This window comes from Panthera uncia, chromosome A2 (assembly GCF_023721935.1).
Source record: "Panthera uncia isolate 11264 chromosome A2, Puncia_PCG_1.0, whole genome shotgun sequence".
In the NCBI taxonomy this organism is placed as follows: domain Eukaryota; kingdom Metazoa; phylum Chordata; class Mammalia; order Carnivora; family Felidae; genus Panthera; species Panthera uncia.
In genome coordinates this window covers 74,085,138-74,101,761 of record NC_064816.1, presented here as the reverse complement: position 1 = coordinate 74,101,761, position 16,624 = coordinate 74,085,138, and the positions used below count along the sequence as shown (strand labels likewise).

General features: G+C 38.3%; 1 protein-coding gene across 2 annotated transcripts in view; it reads right to left on the bottom strand.

Moving 5' to 3' along the window:
- Positions 1 to 16,624, bottom strand: part of COG5 (component of oligomeric golgi complex 5) — a 317,370-nt gene that overhangs the window by 21,820 nt on the left and 278,926 nt on the right. For both annotated transcript variants that reach the window (XM_049642772.1, XM_049642771.1), the window contains exons 16-18: positions 15,349 to 15,411; positions 6,063 to 6,166; positions 1,599 to 1,836 (exon numbers count right to left, since the gene is read on the bottom strand). In XM_049642772.1, coding sequence (XP_049498729.1) covers positions 1,599 to 1,836; positions 6,063 to 6,166; positions 15,349 to 15,411 — 405 coding nt within the window. The remainder of the gene's footprint in view (positions 1 to 1,598; positions 1,837 to 6,062; positions 6,167 to 15,348; positions 15,412 to 16,624) is intronic.

Sequence of the window (16,624 nt, the reverse complement as noted above, 5' to 3'; positions counted from 1 at the left end):
CCAGCCAGCGGCCTGGAGCCAGTAAGGGACAAGTAACACACTGCTTATGTACGATCCTTAAGACGGAGTGTTAACCTGTAACAACAAAACAAAGTGTGCAAGGGCATGAGAACGAAGCTGATGAAAGTGGAAAAAGGTCAAAGGAGCAACACGAATGGTAACATTTAACTTCTGTTTCTATGCCTACGCCACTAAAGGCCTATTCCCCAAAGAAGGTTCTTTACTATGGTCTGGTGGTCTCCAAATCATGTGGAGATGAAAATGACTAATCCTGGCCCAATTCGTATGCAAAGAGTCTGGCTCTTGAAATGTGAGATAATGTACCTGGTCCCTTTTGTGCCTCTATCAGGTACAAGGGAGTGTCTGACAATCACCGCCCCCCCCCCCCCTACAAGTAGTGCACCACATCTTCTCAGCAAGGGAATAGTGAACCCAGACTTTTCCCCCAGATACACACAGGGATAAATAAGGACATTAAAATTTGACTATCTTTATAAGCAGGGGGGATCTGGCAAACTATGAACAATCCATCTGAATAACTATTTAGACTAGTAAAGTTAACAGCTTGGAGAGGCTTGAAAAATGAGTTTGTCTTTGGGGCGCCTGGGTGGCTCAGTCGGTGGGGCGTCCGACTTCGGCTCAGGTCATGATCTCACGGTTCGTGGGTTTGAGCCCCGCATCAGGCTCTGTGCTGACAGTTCAGAGCCTGGAGCCTGCTTCGGATTCTGTGTCTCCCTCTCTCTGTGCCCCATCCCCGCTCATGCTCTGTCTCTCTCTCCCTCAAGAATAAATAAAACATTAAAAAAAATTAAAAAAAAAAACAAAAGAAAAAAAATGAGTTCACCTTTGACATACTATGTAAATATGAATGATCTGTTTCTGAATCTTTTAACTATATGTTTGAGGGGTTTCTTCTCTGCCTCTGATATTGTTGAAAGGCTTCCAAAAAATCTGTCCAAAGGAAAAAGGAAAAAACCCTTTCTATAAGAGGTGATCATGGTTTGAGAGCCTGGAATGATTTCAAACCTGGCCATACACAAGAAAGGTACTCTGTTCAACAGAAAGAGACCAAATAATCAGACCCTTTATCTAGATGGTCCAGTGTGCATCTAAGTGAATTAGAACATTGTCTTGGAATACCGAGCTGGCCACTAGAGGATTACAGACATGCTGGGAGCTTTTTCTCTTTACATGCCAACAGCCAGCACCTTTACAGTTCATTGCCTATATTATTTTCCAGCAAAATTAATTAATTACTCTTATCAACATTGATCTCGTGGGATAATAATAAGAAAGCCCTACATTACAGAAAAATGGGACATATTTCTGTAATGTGGAATGAACCACTTCACCTTAACTTTGAAATGTCAAATACGAGTGATGACTCTTTTATTAAATAAAGAAAAAATATCTGGCATGAAAGTATGTCTAAACTCTTCTTTTTTTTTTTTTTTACCAATTCAGTTTAAATGAATTTATTTTTCTTTATTAAAGCTTCAACTCTTTAAAGCAGTAAAAGAACACATACTCAGTCTTTCAATAAATAGGTAATATAGAGGCTGAAACATTTCCCCCTTTGTAGCTATGCATCAATTTACCTGAGCAAAATCAGCCGCAAGTCGTACCTTCCCACCTTCGCCAAGAAGTCTTATGAGACTGGCATTGCGAATAAAAAGTTCAATTGCTCTTTGGGCAATAGCTTCCGTGTTGTCAAAGACAAAATCCAAGCATTCAAAGTGGTTAAAGTAGTCACTCATAACTCTAGCAATGAAACCTTGAAGCTCCTTCATGTACAGAGAACAAGGAACATCAGGCTTTCCTGAGCTGGATAATGACCTGCAAAAGGGAGAAAACAGGCAATGCACTAACAGTCAGTATTTAACTTTTCCCTGCCGCTCCCCACCCCTGCCCCGCCAACCCGTCACCTGCTATTTCAGTCCTATGGAATTTTTTCCCTCAATGGTAAAAAAGGTATTGTTTATTTTTCCTAAGAGTTAAAGAGCATAAAACAATGTTTAAATTATAAAAGCCGTTTTAAGATGCTAGGAAGATTACTGAAGAAATCTTAGAATCCATTTACCTAGAGATTATTAAGAATGAAACGGACAATCATCTGTCTTGGATGATTCACACAGTGCCTTATGCACTCTCTGACCTCTCAAGGTCCTTCGCAGCTTTACAAATCTCCATCCACTCATAGTTTTGCCTGGTTAGTGAATAAATCAATAATGAAGCCTGAAATAGCATTTTACACTTTGTAAGGGCAGAAAACACTGCCTGCCCCAAACAAACTCTTGGCAAAGATATTTCTGCTCCTGTGCTATTTAGTCTGATCGGCCGAATAGATTTCTGACTGTGAAGCTGGTTATGTAACAATACACATGGTATGCAATTTTTTCCTCCCAGATGATGAGGTTTGCAAAGGCTTTAATTTGGATCAACAGATGATGCCAGCTGATGCTCCATGAAATACTATTTATAATTTATAAATGTTTATAATTGCTCTTTAAGGAATATATTAAAAGAATGTGAAATATTTATAGGAAAGAAATTATACCCAAATTAGAAATCACCTGATATTAATTAGCTAACCAATGAGATCATTGGCTACAAAGTGCTGAATCTTCTTCAAAAAATGAGTGTTCCCATATTCTGAGAATGACGTAGAAAGAGTGGCAACGGTCTAGAGAACAACAACAGATATGACTCAAGTGCCCAGAGCAAGAGAATAAGGTGAACTTCATTATCTTCAAAGACAGCAATGAATGGTTATTATCAGAGGATACTAACCAAAGGTCTTCTATTTCTAGAAGTAGACAGAAATAGAGAAACCAGTCTTAAGTTCTGGCAGGAAGAGATTTTGTTTGGTTATAAGACAGAACGTCCTGAGGCGAGGCCACTGGGGGGCACGCTGGAATGCTGCCGCGTGCAGTGTCACACGGTGGAGGGCTGCTCGGGTACGAGTGCAGAGACGGCCTCAGTAAGTGAGGGCAATCTTCACGTGGGGTATGGGTTTGCCAGATTCAGACACTGCAGGGCCTATCTGCATTCAGTTCAAAAGTCAAGGCTGGAAAAAAACAAGGACACCAATCTCTTTCATAGTTTCTTGTGCTTTATCCAAAGCACTGCTGTTATCTTAGTACTCCTCCAGAGGAGTATTTCAAGAATTTTAATCTGGTTAATTGAAATTATTTCCATGAGGATTAGAAAATAAAATACTAAAACAAGTTCCTTAAGCACGTGTCAATGTAAGTAAAATGATCCATCGGACAAAATTTTGAAATAGGTATTATCAGTTCTCAGTGTGGATTAGAAGCCTGACTGAAATTTACTAGAATGCAAAACTGGCTTGGCCATCGCTAAGGCTCAGTTTTCCCAATTACCCCAAAGCTTTTGGTAAGAGATTTTCAACTGATAGAGTGCAAGAGTACGTTGTGCAGAAGTTGAAGGGCCTTCACAGTGAGAGCTGCACGCACGAGTCGAGGGTAGACCGAATGCACGCCTGAGAAGTGGCAGACGTTCATCCTCATGTCACCAAGACTTTTGGTGCGTGTGTGTGCTCTGCCCGCGTCAGAGATGCACATCCATCGCTTCAGGATCTAGAGTCTTCCTACTTTTACTGTCTTCCTTCCCCATGCAAAGCTATAACTGGACAGGAGCCATTTTACACTAAATAAAAGAATTTCAGTCAATGTACTATGTCAATCAGACATTTATGTTTAAAGCTTTATCTAATTTGGAAAGAAAGACACTGGTCCTATTAAATACATTTCAAATACCAGGAAACCAGGTTGAGCATTACTTTTTAAATAGCAGAGGGATTCTGTAACCCACCACATTCCACATAAGGCTGGCTGACAAGGTTAACCTGCTTTATTCCTTGTACCTAAAATAGGTATAGAGGGCTTCAAAGGGCAGATGGTCACTATTATTTTTCCAACTGTGACTCCTGGGGGCTGGCCCTACAATAAAAGTGAATTCTCCTTCTTGAACAACTTAATCTAACCTTACCTTATGTTTCATATAAGCCAAACATTTCATATATGGAATGACATGACAATTACTAATAACAAAGTTCTAGAAAGTGAGAAAATTACTGTCATGGCGCAACAATTTTAAACGCACCATGAAACAGTGTTCCACACTCCTACATGGACACATGTGGAAAACGACTATCAGTGGACTCTCAAATGTCTGCCATATATAGAGAGAGGGCTGAAATGGAACCATCAAAAGCCAATTGAGAAAACAAATTAAGGACAGTGTCATACACATTAAAATAATGCTTCGTACTCATGGCAACCTATCAGTGGTAATCTGGCTCCCTAGCATTTAAGCAAACTAGTAAGGATGTAGCTATTGGGACAGCCAGCTTTTAATGTCTAATCCGTTATCTACAGGCACTAGCTGTGGCTCGCCAACACAGCTGCTGAAGTATTATCTGATTGCTCTTACAGAATGAGCCTTCATTTTTGTTTCCTTTTCAGAGGCATTGATAATCAGTCTAACTGGAACATTTCAGATCACCTTTGAACAAAATTCGTTTCTTTCCAAATGCTGCTTTCCAAATCAACAGTTTTGTGCTATCTCCAAATATTATAGTCTTTTGCCTATAATCCACTTCACCCTTCTGTGCTTCATGTCATTATTAAAAACAGAGATTGACCTTTTCACCCTTCAAAAGATACTGTGTAGGGGCACCTGGGTGGCTTGGTCACTTCAGCGTCTGACTTCAGCTCAGGTCATGATCCCATGGTTCCTGAGTTCGAGCCCCGCATCAGGCTGTGTGCTGACAGCTTAGAGCCTGGAGCCTGCTTTCAATTCTGTGTCTCCCTCCCTCCCTCTCTTTCTCTCTCTGCCCCTCCCCCGCTCACTCTTTGTCTCTCTCAAAAATGAATAAACATTTAAAAAATTTAAAAAAAATACTCTGCAAATGAAAGAAGTGATTTGAAAAATTAAAGGACAGTGTAGAACTCATACAATTTTCTATAAACAGCTAGACTAGTGGCTGAACATTTAATAAAGTAGATATTTAAACAACATGAATATAAATAGAAATAGGAAAATTCAAAAATAGTAACTATGAACTAGGAATATAAAACACATATCTACATATTAATATTTGAATATTTAGGACTAGAGCAGTTAAGTTTAAAAAAAAAAATCACGGGGCATCTGGGTGGCTCAGTTGGCTAAACGTCCCACTTCGGCTCAGGTCATGATCTCACAGTTTGTGAGTTCGAGCTCCGTGTCCGGCTCTGTGGTGTCAGTTCAGAGCCTGGAGCTGCTTCGGATTCTGTGCCTCCTTCTCTCTCCGCCCCTCCCCCACTCACACTCTCGCTGTCTCTCGAAAAATGAATAAACGTTAAAAAATCACTCTAAGCATGTGCAAATAACTATTCCAAACTCTCCATAAATAATGTCCTGGCCATTTTACTCTCCTTAAAACGATTTCAGTAAACACTGGGTTAGGACTATGATTCTTATTCTCAAGACAACTATGACATAGATAAGAAGTACTCTTGTGAAACAGCTGTGGAATACTACCCAAGCGTTGATGGCCAGGTGTGACACGACCAGATTGAATTGTCACAAAACTCTGAGAAAGGAAAATCATTCTTGCAGGGAGCTGAGATGCAGCGTGCCTTCAAAGCCAGAGCAGGACTCAGACCAGCGTAGTGGCAGAGGAGGGGCATTTTATACAAGAAATAACATGCCTATGCCACAGTTCAAGTACAGGGTGCTTGCGAGAAGTAAGGATAAAGATGAACTTGGAAAGAGAAGATGTACCAACTGCCAGAAGTCCTGAATCATGCTGAGTCCCATAGATGTTAATGATTCTATGTTTCAAAGGCAGGAGAGCAATGATGCAAACAAGAATTGAAAAATTTTAATCAGCTAATGGCACTCACAATGGATAAAACAGTGTGAGGCTGGAGGCCACGCCCGTCATGAGAGGAACAAACCCTGTGTGGAAAGAGACTTCGGGAAGAAGGGTGGAGGTGGGTCAATGAAAGACAAATGTAGCAAAGGTTACTGAAATTGTGGTTGGAAGTGCTTACCCAGAAAAATCTTCCTGATGCATGGTGATGATTATGGCCTCTATAGCATCTCCCACGGAAGTCAGTAAGGGGTGCACAGCACTTCCCATAAGAACATGGATCGTCTAAAAAGAAAAAGGAAGGACAGGCAAAATTAAAGACCAACACACAGAAATCTGAGATGGGAGAAGCACTTTGACTCAAAGGTTTTACATCGAAGTCTGGCTATATACAGTTTAACTGCAATAACTCAACAGAAGTCTGTTCCTCTCCCAACTGCTGTTGCGAATGATCTTTAAAGCTGAAAATATGTGGAACATGGCACTGAACATTTCAACTCCCCAACTCCTCTCAAATGTTCAAGAAGTTTCATGGTCACATGAGCCCTGAAGAGTGGCCCTTATAAAGATCAAATAAACACACTGTGCCAAGTTTCTGAAAAGAGTGAGGCAAGACCCAGAGGGACTCTTGTCAGTGCAGACACAACCGGAACAACATGGCATGCTCTCCAGCAGAGTGAGCATAATAAATATGTGGTATTTCTTGTAGGGCAGGACAGTTAGGCCTTTCTGGGAGTAGGTTCCTGTTTGGCAGGAGTGCTTTTGGTACTGGGTATCATCTCCCTTCCCAATCTTTATCCTTACTTCTCACAAATATCCTATACTTGAGCCTCTGGCCTGGGCGTGTTACTTCTTATTTCTGTTGTCACAACTGGGCTGGGCAAGGTGTTTGCCACTGGCATCTAGTGGGTGGAAGACAGAGACACTGCTCAACAGCCTCCACTGCACAGGACAATCTCCCACAACAAAGAACTACCTGGTGTAAAATGTCAATAATGCTTACATTGAAAACTGTTCTACACTGAGGTATAATCACTGGTTACATTATGGAAGACCCTTGGCCTTAGTTATGGGTTTTTAGTGTGAAAATATTAACTGGGCCTCAGTACACACTTAAAATCTAAAATGTAAGTATATTATGTATGCCTCACTGGTGACTACACACAATGAAGACGGATGGCTTTGGCTCATACAAACAACAGAAATAAATCAGAAAAGGTTAAACAGGACCCGTATCTATTAAATTCCTAAATATCATCTCTAGCCCTTAATCTCTGGTAAAAGTAAACAGTACATGGGGATTAAGAGAGACAGGGAGGCAAGGAGAGACAGAGCAAATGCCTGAGCAAGAGCATAGAGCTTGCCCTCAAGGAGTTGACAATCTAGTGACAGCAGATAATTTCTAGCCATAGTAATGCTCTATAGGGTGCTATGGGATCATGGGAGAAACCTCACTTAAGCTGACATGATCTGAAAGATAGAAGGTACTGCCTACACCAAATTTCAGAGGTGGGCTGAGAGAGTACACGTTAAAGGTATGGTTGCCTGGGAAAGATGATGCACTCAACTGCACAGCATTCAATACAGACAGGGTGTGAGGTGCCTGCCCGTGTGGAAATAGACTCAGCAGATATACTCTGTAGGCTGCTAAGGAGTTGGGAATTTGCCCTGAAGGGAATGGGAAACCAATGATGGGTTTTAAGCAATGAGAAAATGTGGTTTAAAGATCTGAATGTGGGAAAAATCACATTGGATGGCAGACTGGGTAAATAGACTAAAGGCAGTAGTAGTCTCGATGCAAAATGGTGAGTGTCCAAACAAACTCAGAGGCAACAGGAATAGATACGAGGAGACAGGCTGGAGATACTGTGATTAATGATTTGGTGATATTATTAACTGAATGTGTGAGTGCAGAAGCAGCAGGTTGATTTGGGGATGGAGAGAAGAAATGATGAGTTCAGATTTGGACATGAGTTTGAAGGACTTATAGGAAATTCACATGGGCTATCCAGGAAGAACTAAAATATTTACATTTGTAGTTCTTGACACATTTGACTAGATTTGGTAGTCTTTGGCTTCTAAGAGGGAAGATGAAGCCAAAAGAGTCAATGAGATACCAGAGGATGGTTTGCAGAGTAAGGCTAAATGCCATTTTGAGGTCTTTCAGAAGAAGAGGAGTCCTTGAAGGACTAAAAGGGGTAAGATTATTTATTTAGTATAGATTATGTGCTGAGAACTATGGTATATGCCTCACATATTATAGTTCTACTTTAAATTCAATTATTCCTTCCTTTAAGAATATTAAAATCTCTAACTCATAGGTGATGAATCTAAAGTAATTTATAGATGGGGAAACTAAAGTGAAGTTAAGGAGACTGTCCTGAAGTGAGCAAGTAGAAGAGCTGGGATTTCCTACACACAGGTGACTCCACTGAGCTTTTGGTTATGCTTTGCCCACTTAGGGCAGAGAAGTAGGAAGAGATTTTAGAGTATGGTAGAAATGACTGAACAAGAGTTCAAGAAAGAAGACTCTGGTATGAGAGAGTGAAGTGTCTAACTACAGATCCTCCTACAACCAATTATGGAAAACAAACCAACAAAAAACCTACTGTAGAGTCGTAGAGATGGGAAAAAAGCAGGCATTTTTAGAAGGGTGTGGAAATCTAGAGCAAGCAATCAGAGGAGAGTGAGTTTTCCATTTTCTGTGACTTGGCTCAAAGAGTGTCTATCGTCATGATAGTGGCAAGGCTGGGGGGCTAAAACTCTGAAAGTAAAAAAAAAAAAAAAAAAAGAAAACAAATCCTGCAGTCTTTTAGGCCAAAAGAGCAATGGAAAGGGGCCCTGGTTCAACCAGGGCTATTAGAAAGTGAGAGAGGAACCTCAGATGGGAGAGAGCCAGAGAAGAATGGCTAATTCTATATTTAAACTCAGCACTAGTCTTCAGCTGACTCATCAATCGTGCCCGGGCAAAGCAAACAAAAAATGGCTGCCAACAAGGCTTCACTGGATTGAGGTCTAAGGCATGGCCAGCTGCAGGTACCCGACAGTGTACAGTTAGAGCCCAGTCAAGCTGATTAATCGCTAAAGTAACATCAACACTCAGGAGCAATGTAAAAAAAAATACTGAGTCTACACAACATTAACATTCACAATATCCAGGATATATTAAAAAATCACTACATATACAAAAAGCTAGAAAATGTTATCAATTTTCAAGGTAAAAGATAATTCACAGCTGCCATCCCTGAGATGATCCAGATTCTACAATTATTAGGCAGGAACCTCGGTGAGGTAAAGAAAGAAATGCTCACAATAAATATTAGGAAACCTCAGCAGAGTGACTGAATGTGTAAAAAAAGAACCAAATGGATATTTTATTATTTATTTTTTAAAAATGTTTATTTATTTATTTTGAGAGAGAGAGAAAGTGCAAGCAGCAGAGGGGCAGAGAGAGAGGGAGACAGACAGTCTCAAGCAGGCTCCATGCTCAGCATGGAGCCCGATGTGGGGCTCAATCCCATGACCTGAGATCATGACCTGAGCCAAAATCAAGAGTTGGATGCTTAACCAATAGAGTCATCCAGGCGCCCCACAAAAATGGATATTGTAAACTAAAAACAAATTGCACTACATGCATGTAGATGTAAATGTACTTCCATAAATAAGAGGTTTCTGTATTTTACATAACATGGTGCAAAATTACCTCTATGAAGACTATGAAAACTTAAGGATTTAAAGGGTAATCCCCAGAAGAACCACTAAAAAAAAAAATCACATGAAGAGGTATATATAAAAATCTAATAAATTAATTAAAATGGAATTCAAAAAATTTTTCAAAGAATCCAAAAGAAAAAACAAAAGGAGGAAAAGGAAAAAGTAAAAAAATTCAAGCAAATGGGATAAAAACCAAAACTATATATATCAAAATAAAAACTTGTTAATGATTATATAATGTTAATGGACTAAACACTCCCATTAAAAGACAGAGATTACCAGAACAGACAAAAAGACAACTATATACTGTTTATAGGAGATGTACTTTAAAAATAAAGACACACAGGAATTGAAAATAAGTGGACAGAAGATATACCATGTAAACATTAAGCATAAAAAGGTTGGAGTAGCCAAATTAATATCACATGAAACAAACTGCATGACAGTAAGTATTAGCAAAGCTAAAGAGGGCTATTTCACAATGACGAAAACATCAGTTCATCAGGAAGGCATAACAATTGTAAATATGTATGAGACACAGCTTCAGCAGAAGTAGTAAATAGCTTCAAAATTGAGGTGTCAAGAATTGACAGAATTAAAAGGTCCACAATCATAGTAGAAAACTAACTTCTATCTTTCAGCAGTTGATAGAACCATTATATAAAATATCAGTAGAGATACAGAATATCTGAACACATCACTAAATATATTCCCACTACCTTGACTTAAGTGATATTTATAGAACAATATAGTCAACAACTGCAGAGTAGACTTTTTTGTCAAACCACATGGTTCATTTACCAAGACAGACCACAACACATGCTAGGCCGTAAAACAAGACTCAAAACTTTAAAGAACTGGAATCATACAGAGTATGGTTTCTGATGATAACAGAATTGTATGAAAAAATAAGATATCTAGGAAAACCACAAATAATTGGAATTTAAAAAAAAAACACTTTTAAATAACTCATGAATCAAAGAAGAAACTGCAAAGGAAATCTGAAAATATTTCAAACTTAATGAGGATAAAAGCACAACATGTCAAAACCAAAGTTACTTAGAGGGAAATTTACAACTTGTTAAATTTATTTGGGAAGGGAAAAGGTCTAAAAATCAATGGTATAAGGCATATTTTTTAAAAAAAGGCCAAGAAAATCCCAAGTGGAAGTAAATAAAAAAGGCAAAAGCAGAAATCAATGAAAAAGAAAGAGAGAAAATCAAGAAAGTCAACAGTTGGCTCCCTGAAAAGATCAATAAAACTGACAAACCCATAGCTAAACTGATGAAGAAGAAAAGAGAACACAAATATTAATCAAAAAAATTTTTAAAAAGGCTATCACTAGAGGCCCCAAAGACATTAAAAGGACAGTAAGAGAATATCATGTACAGCATTATTCTGACAAATCAGGTAACTTAGATGAATAGACAAATACCTTGAAAGTCACAAAGTATCAAAGCTCATTCAAGAAGAAACGAGTAACTCAAATAGCCTTTTCCCTACTAAACAAGTCAAATTTGTAGTTCTAAACTTCCTACAAAGAAAACTACAGGCCCAGATGGCTTCACTGGTGAATTCTATTAAGCATGTGAGAAGAAAATAACACAAATTCTTTCAGATGACAGAACAGGAGGAAATAGTTCCAAACCTAATTAATGAGGCCAGTTTTGATACCAAAATCAGACAAAGAATTACAAGAAAACTATATACCAATATCTCTTATGATTATAGATGCAAACATTGTTAACAAAAATTAAGCATATCAAATTCAGGAATATATAAAAAGGGTAATACATCATAACTAAGGTGGGTTTGACATTTGAAAATCAACTTCTGTATTGTATTAACAGAATAAAGGTGTAAAACAATATGATTATTTCAATAGATAGAGAAAAAACTATTTGATGAAATGCCATTTATATTTTTTAAAAGTTTCAGTAAACTAGGAATAGAAAGGAACTTGCTTAACCTGATAAAGGCCATCTAACACCATACTTAAAACACTAGAATACAGATGGAGTGCTTTCCCCCAAGTCAGGAAAATGCTCACCAAGGTCCACTCTCACCAGTTGTAGTCAACCCTGTACCAGAGTTCCTAGCCAGTGAAACAAGGCATGGAAAACAGGCATCCACCTGTATACGATATGATGGTTTACAAAGAAAATGTTCATTCTGGCTACATGAGGCTTCCCACTTATGGGAAATACAAAACAGGAACAGTAGAGGATTAACGACTATCAGAGGAAATGGAGAAAGGAGAATAGATTATATCTCACAAATTCTTTACAAAGCAGGGAAGTGTGTCATACATTTTTCAAAGATTTACCTAAAATAGCTAAGATTACAAAAATATAGAAGCCTCAGCAATCTGGATTATTCTCTCATACAGAACATAAACCCACACAGTAAGGGAGAAAGGAAAAACTACCATGTTTAAACTTAGCAATACAATCACTATATGAAACAATCCCAGTAATAAATGGATCAGAATTATTGAGCCAAGGTATTTAACTACTTAACAGCTGAGGTGAGTATAATAAAATGACTCTCATTAATTTTAATTATGCCATCCATGACAAAGTAGATAATTATCAGATGTTAAACCTCAAGCCTAAAATAACATTTAATTTCAGATAAAATCTCAACAAGGTAGAGAAGAAAAAACTGTTACGTACCCTTCTGTGTAATTTTAGCAAGTGAAACATATATTTAGTATTTTCTCTATAAAATAATAAAAGCATATAGGTTTTTGGTTCTTGGGATACAATTATTTATACCTCCTACCATTCTACCCCTAACTCAAAGTAAATTTGTACTAAATCTCCTACAATTTTAGGAAATTCAAGGTTCTCTTTTTTTTTCCTTAAGTGAGAGGGTTTTGTTTTTTACTTAATATGTCATAACAGTTTTTATGATTTAATTTAAAAAGCAACGTCAAAATGGTTTCATTGAGTTCTGTTAACATATGCAATTAAGTCTTTAATTGGCAGGGCCACTTGAACCACCTGCCAGTCTTCTTACCCAATTCTCAAGGACCACACTGGTGAGTCGTCACCAAACTGCCCAGCTACGTGAGCTGTTGGCTCTGGTGAGCAAGCCTCAGAGCAAGGGCTGTAGCCGGAGGTCAGGGCAATCTTGCCTGCACTGGCCTCAACTCTCAGCCTACAGGGACTAACAACAGGAACTACCTTTGTTATATGTTAAAAATGCAGATTCAGAGTACATCCGACACTGAATTACAATCTGAAGAATTTCTAGTTTGACTCTGTCGGGAGACTTTTATGATCAGGCAAAGTGTAGGCACTCTGTCTTAACCTACAGAGTGGACTTTCTCTAACCATGAGTTGTGATCATTAGGGGTCAAAAAATCACTATCAGAATATTTTAAAAAGTAATAGATGAGGGGTGCCTGGGTGGCTCAGCTGGTTAAGTGTCTAACTCTTGATATCAGCTCGGGTTGTGAGATCAAGCCCTGCATCAGGCTCCACACTGAGCGTGGAGCCTGCTTGGGACTGTCTCTCCCTCCCTCTCTCTCTCTCTCTCCATTCCCTTCCCCTACTCGTGCTTTCTCTCTCTCAAAATAAATAAATAAACATTAAAAAAAAAAGTAATAGAGGAGCATAGAAAACAAAAGCATGTATCACCCAAAATAAGGAAAATATTGTTCTGTGAAACTTTTGTTTCAATTACAGAAATACAGATGTATATCTTACATACATGCAATTATATAGGTTGTACATATTTATAAATGCTTATATATTGTGTAGGGGGTCACAAATTAAAATCGATTTCCTATCTTGGGTAGCAATCAAAATATGTTTGATAGCTACTTCTAGAAGACAAAGAAAAAATGTGGAACCACAGAAAAGGAGACTGTGAATTCCCTGCCTGGAAGCAAGAATGTTAAGACCTTTTGGGTTTTCCTATTGGTTTGATTTTATGGTATTTTTATGACCATCAGTAACTTGGACAATTCTTTTCTTGGACAACTCTTTTTTTTTTTTTTTTTTTTTTTTACATTTTTTTAAGTTTTATTTATTTTGAGTGTGTGTGTGAGAGAGAGTAGGGGAGAGGCAGAGACAGAGAGTGGGAGAGAGAGAGAATCCCAAGTAGACTCTGCACTGTTAGCACAGAACCCGATGTGGGACTCAAACTCACAAATTGTGAGATCATGACCTGAGCCGAAATCAGAAGCTTAACTGACTGACCCATCCAGGTGCCCCTTTTTGGACAACTCTTAATAAAAACAATTATTTTAGGATGGTGGCTCTAATAATACTTCATCATAATGAGATGGGCACACTGGGGGAACAGAAAGAATACAGAGAAACATCCAAGTGTGCTTTCACTGTGCTGGGGGAAAAGACTGTCTTCTCCTACCCTCATATATGAATTTAGTGTCCTCAAGTTTTGGGGCCTGTAAAATCCCCATCCATGTCACCTGTGGACAGCATTTTGACCTCAGAAATTACCTTCTCCCTTAGGATTTGTGACAACATCCTCTAAATCTCTTCCTCAGCAAACTGAAGTTTGCTGTTGAACTGTTGTTCAACAGTGTTGTTTCTTTGTAGCTTCTTACTCCCTAAATAAAAGTATTTGTCCTTGGAATTCACTGGTAGTGCCTGTCTCTGTCTCTCTCTCTCTTTTATCTCTATCTAAGCAACCTAAATCTAACCTGACAGTTGACATCTATTACCTTTGTGCAGTTATATTGTACACCTTACAGATGCAGAAACTAAGGCAAGAGTAAACTTATTAACTTGTCTGAGGTCATACAGCTAGTTAAATAGCTGAGATAGGATTCATATACTAGTAGTTTGGCTCCTGAGTCTTTGCTACACAGTGTTACTTAGTAAATACCAAAAGCATATTTAGTAAACAAATGAATGATGATGGCAAGCAAACACAACTCTCTGGGTCAGTGAGGTCTGGATTTACCAGCATTAGGACTTTGAGCAAGCTATTCCAAGTTGTATAAAATAGGGACAATAATACATAACTTGAACAGTTGCGATCATATTTCAATATATTGCATGTGACTGGCAAGGAGCAAGTACTAAATACAGGGTATCTATTACTATCATAAAAATGAATGATTTCCTTGTTTAAAGAGTTACTAGTGTCAGCTACATACGGCTCTGAATCTTGTACGACCATTATTTTTTATTAAACTTCCTGGGTATATTTATGTTAGTATGTTAAAAATGGGAATTTACCCTGATTTCACACCTTTCACATACACATTAGAGTCTCTCAACCTTGGCACTATTGACATTTTGGGCCCAGTAATTCCTTGTTGTCAGGGCTCTCTTATGCACTGCAAGATGCTGAACAGCATCCCTGGCACTAGATGCCAAGAGCGCTCCACTCCCAGTCATGACAATCAAAAATGTCTCTAAACATGGTTAAATGTTCCCTAGAGGACAAAATCACCCTAGTAGGGACTCAATGCTTTACTGGGATAATAGTAGGCTGTAGTGCCCTGAGATATAGTGAGTACCTGAAGACTCTTGCTTCTCTTGCTTATGATAAAATTATCATAAGTAGAACACAATCTGTAGACACCAACAGGGTCTATTTTTAAGATCTAGAAAATATAAACACACATGTATGCCTTCTCTTTAGGATAATTATCAGCAGCTACTTTTGGTAGAGGATTCTGAATTATTTTTAAAATGTGACACTCTCCCACTCATCCAAACAAATCCTAAACCCCACTGTGATCTGTAGAGTCAAAGATTAAATTCTTTTACCTTTAGGGCTGAGATTATAGTTTGTTCGGCTGCTGGTGGGAATGAGCTCTGACTGGAAACCACCTAGAACAAGGTTTTGATCCAGTTATAGTTGTGCTTAAGTCATTTATTTTTATAAATATTAATTTTGATCATTAACATAATAAAGCTGTTTCTACAGACACATAAAACAGTATCATAACTTCACATTATATCTCCCACGTTTTAAAAACTTCTTAGTATTTACTAGTTAAGGCAGGCTGAACAATACTTTCCTGTATAAAGCAAACGTACTGTATACTTCAAATAATCAAAAGATTAAGAATGTTAAGAGTTGGCTTTCCTTTATTCACTTTAGACAGGCTTTAGTTATAATACTGTAACTTGAAAAGGTCAGTCTAAAGCCGTATTTACATACTTCTTTAAAAAAATCACTTTTCTCCAGGCTAACTATAATTTTCAACAAGTCTTTCAAATACAAATGTCAGGGGCGCCTGGGTGGCTCAGTTGGTTAAGCGTCCTACTTCAGCTCAGGTCATGATCTCACAGTTCGTGACTTCAAGCCCCGTGTCTGGCTCTGTGCTGATAGCACGGAGCCTGGAGCCCATCGAGTTCTGTGTGTCTCCCTCTCTCTCTGCCCCTCCCCTGCCCCTGCTCACACTCTGTCTTTCTTCCTCTCAAAAATAAATAAGCATTAAAAAAATAAAAATAAAATACAAATGTCAAACAATTTCTTTTTAGAAATCAATACAAATATTATGAACATTCTGAAAGTATCAAGAAAGGCATTTACATCAGCCTAAATAAATAACATTCTTTCATTGATTGCAGTCTAACTGGAGTAATAATAAAGGGAATGGAAAATACATCATTTATATTTTTTATTTACTTTTGTTTTTTTTTTTTATTTAAAAAAAATTTTTTTTTTCAACATTTTTTATTTATTTTTGGGACAGAGAGAGACAGAGCATGAACGGGGGAGGGGCAGAGAGAGAGGGAGACACAGAATCGGAAACAGGCTCCAGGCTCCGAGCCATCAGCCCAGAGCCTGACGCGGGGCTCGAACTCACGGACCGCGAGATCGTGACCTGGCTGAAGTCGGACACCCAACCGACTGCGCCACCCAGGCGCCCCTTGTTTTTTACTTCCTCTTCTGAGGTTTGTTAATAAACCTTTAAAATATATTCTGCTTAATGTGTGACATACACTTTTTTGTAAACTCCTAATTGATAAAAGGACTTGTTAAAATTCTAAGTAACTGAACAGTCACTGATAATTATTCTAAAATACAATTTAG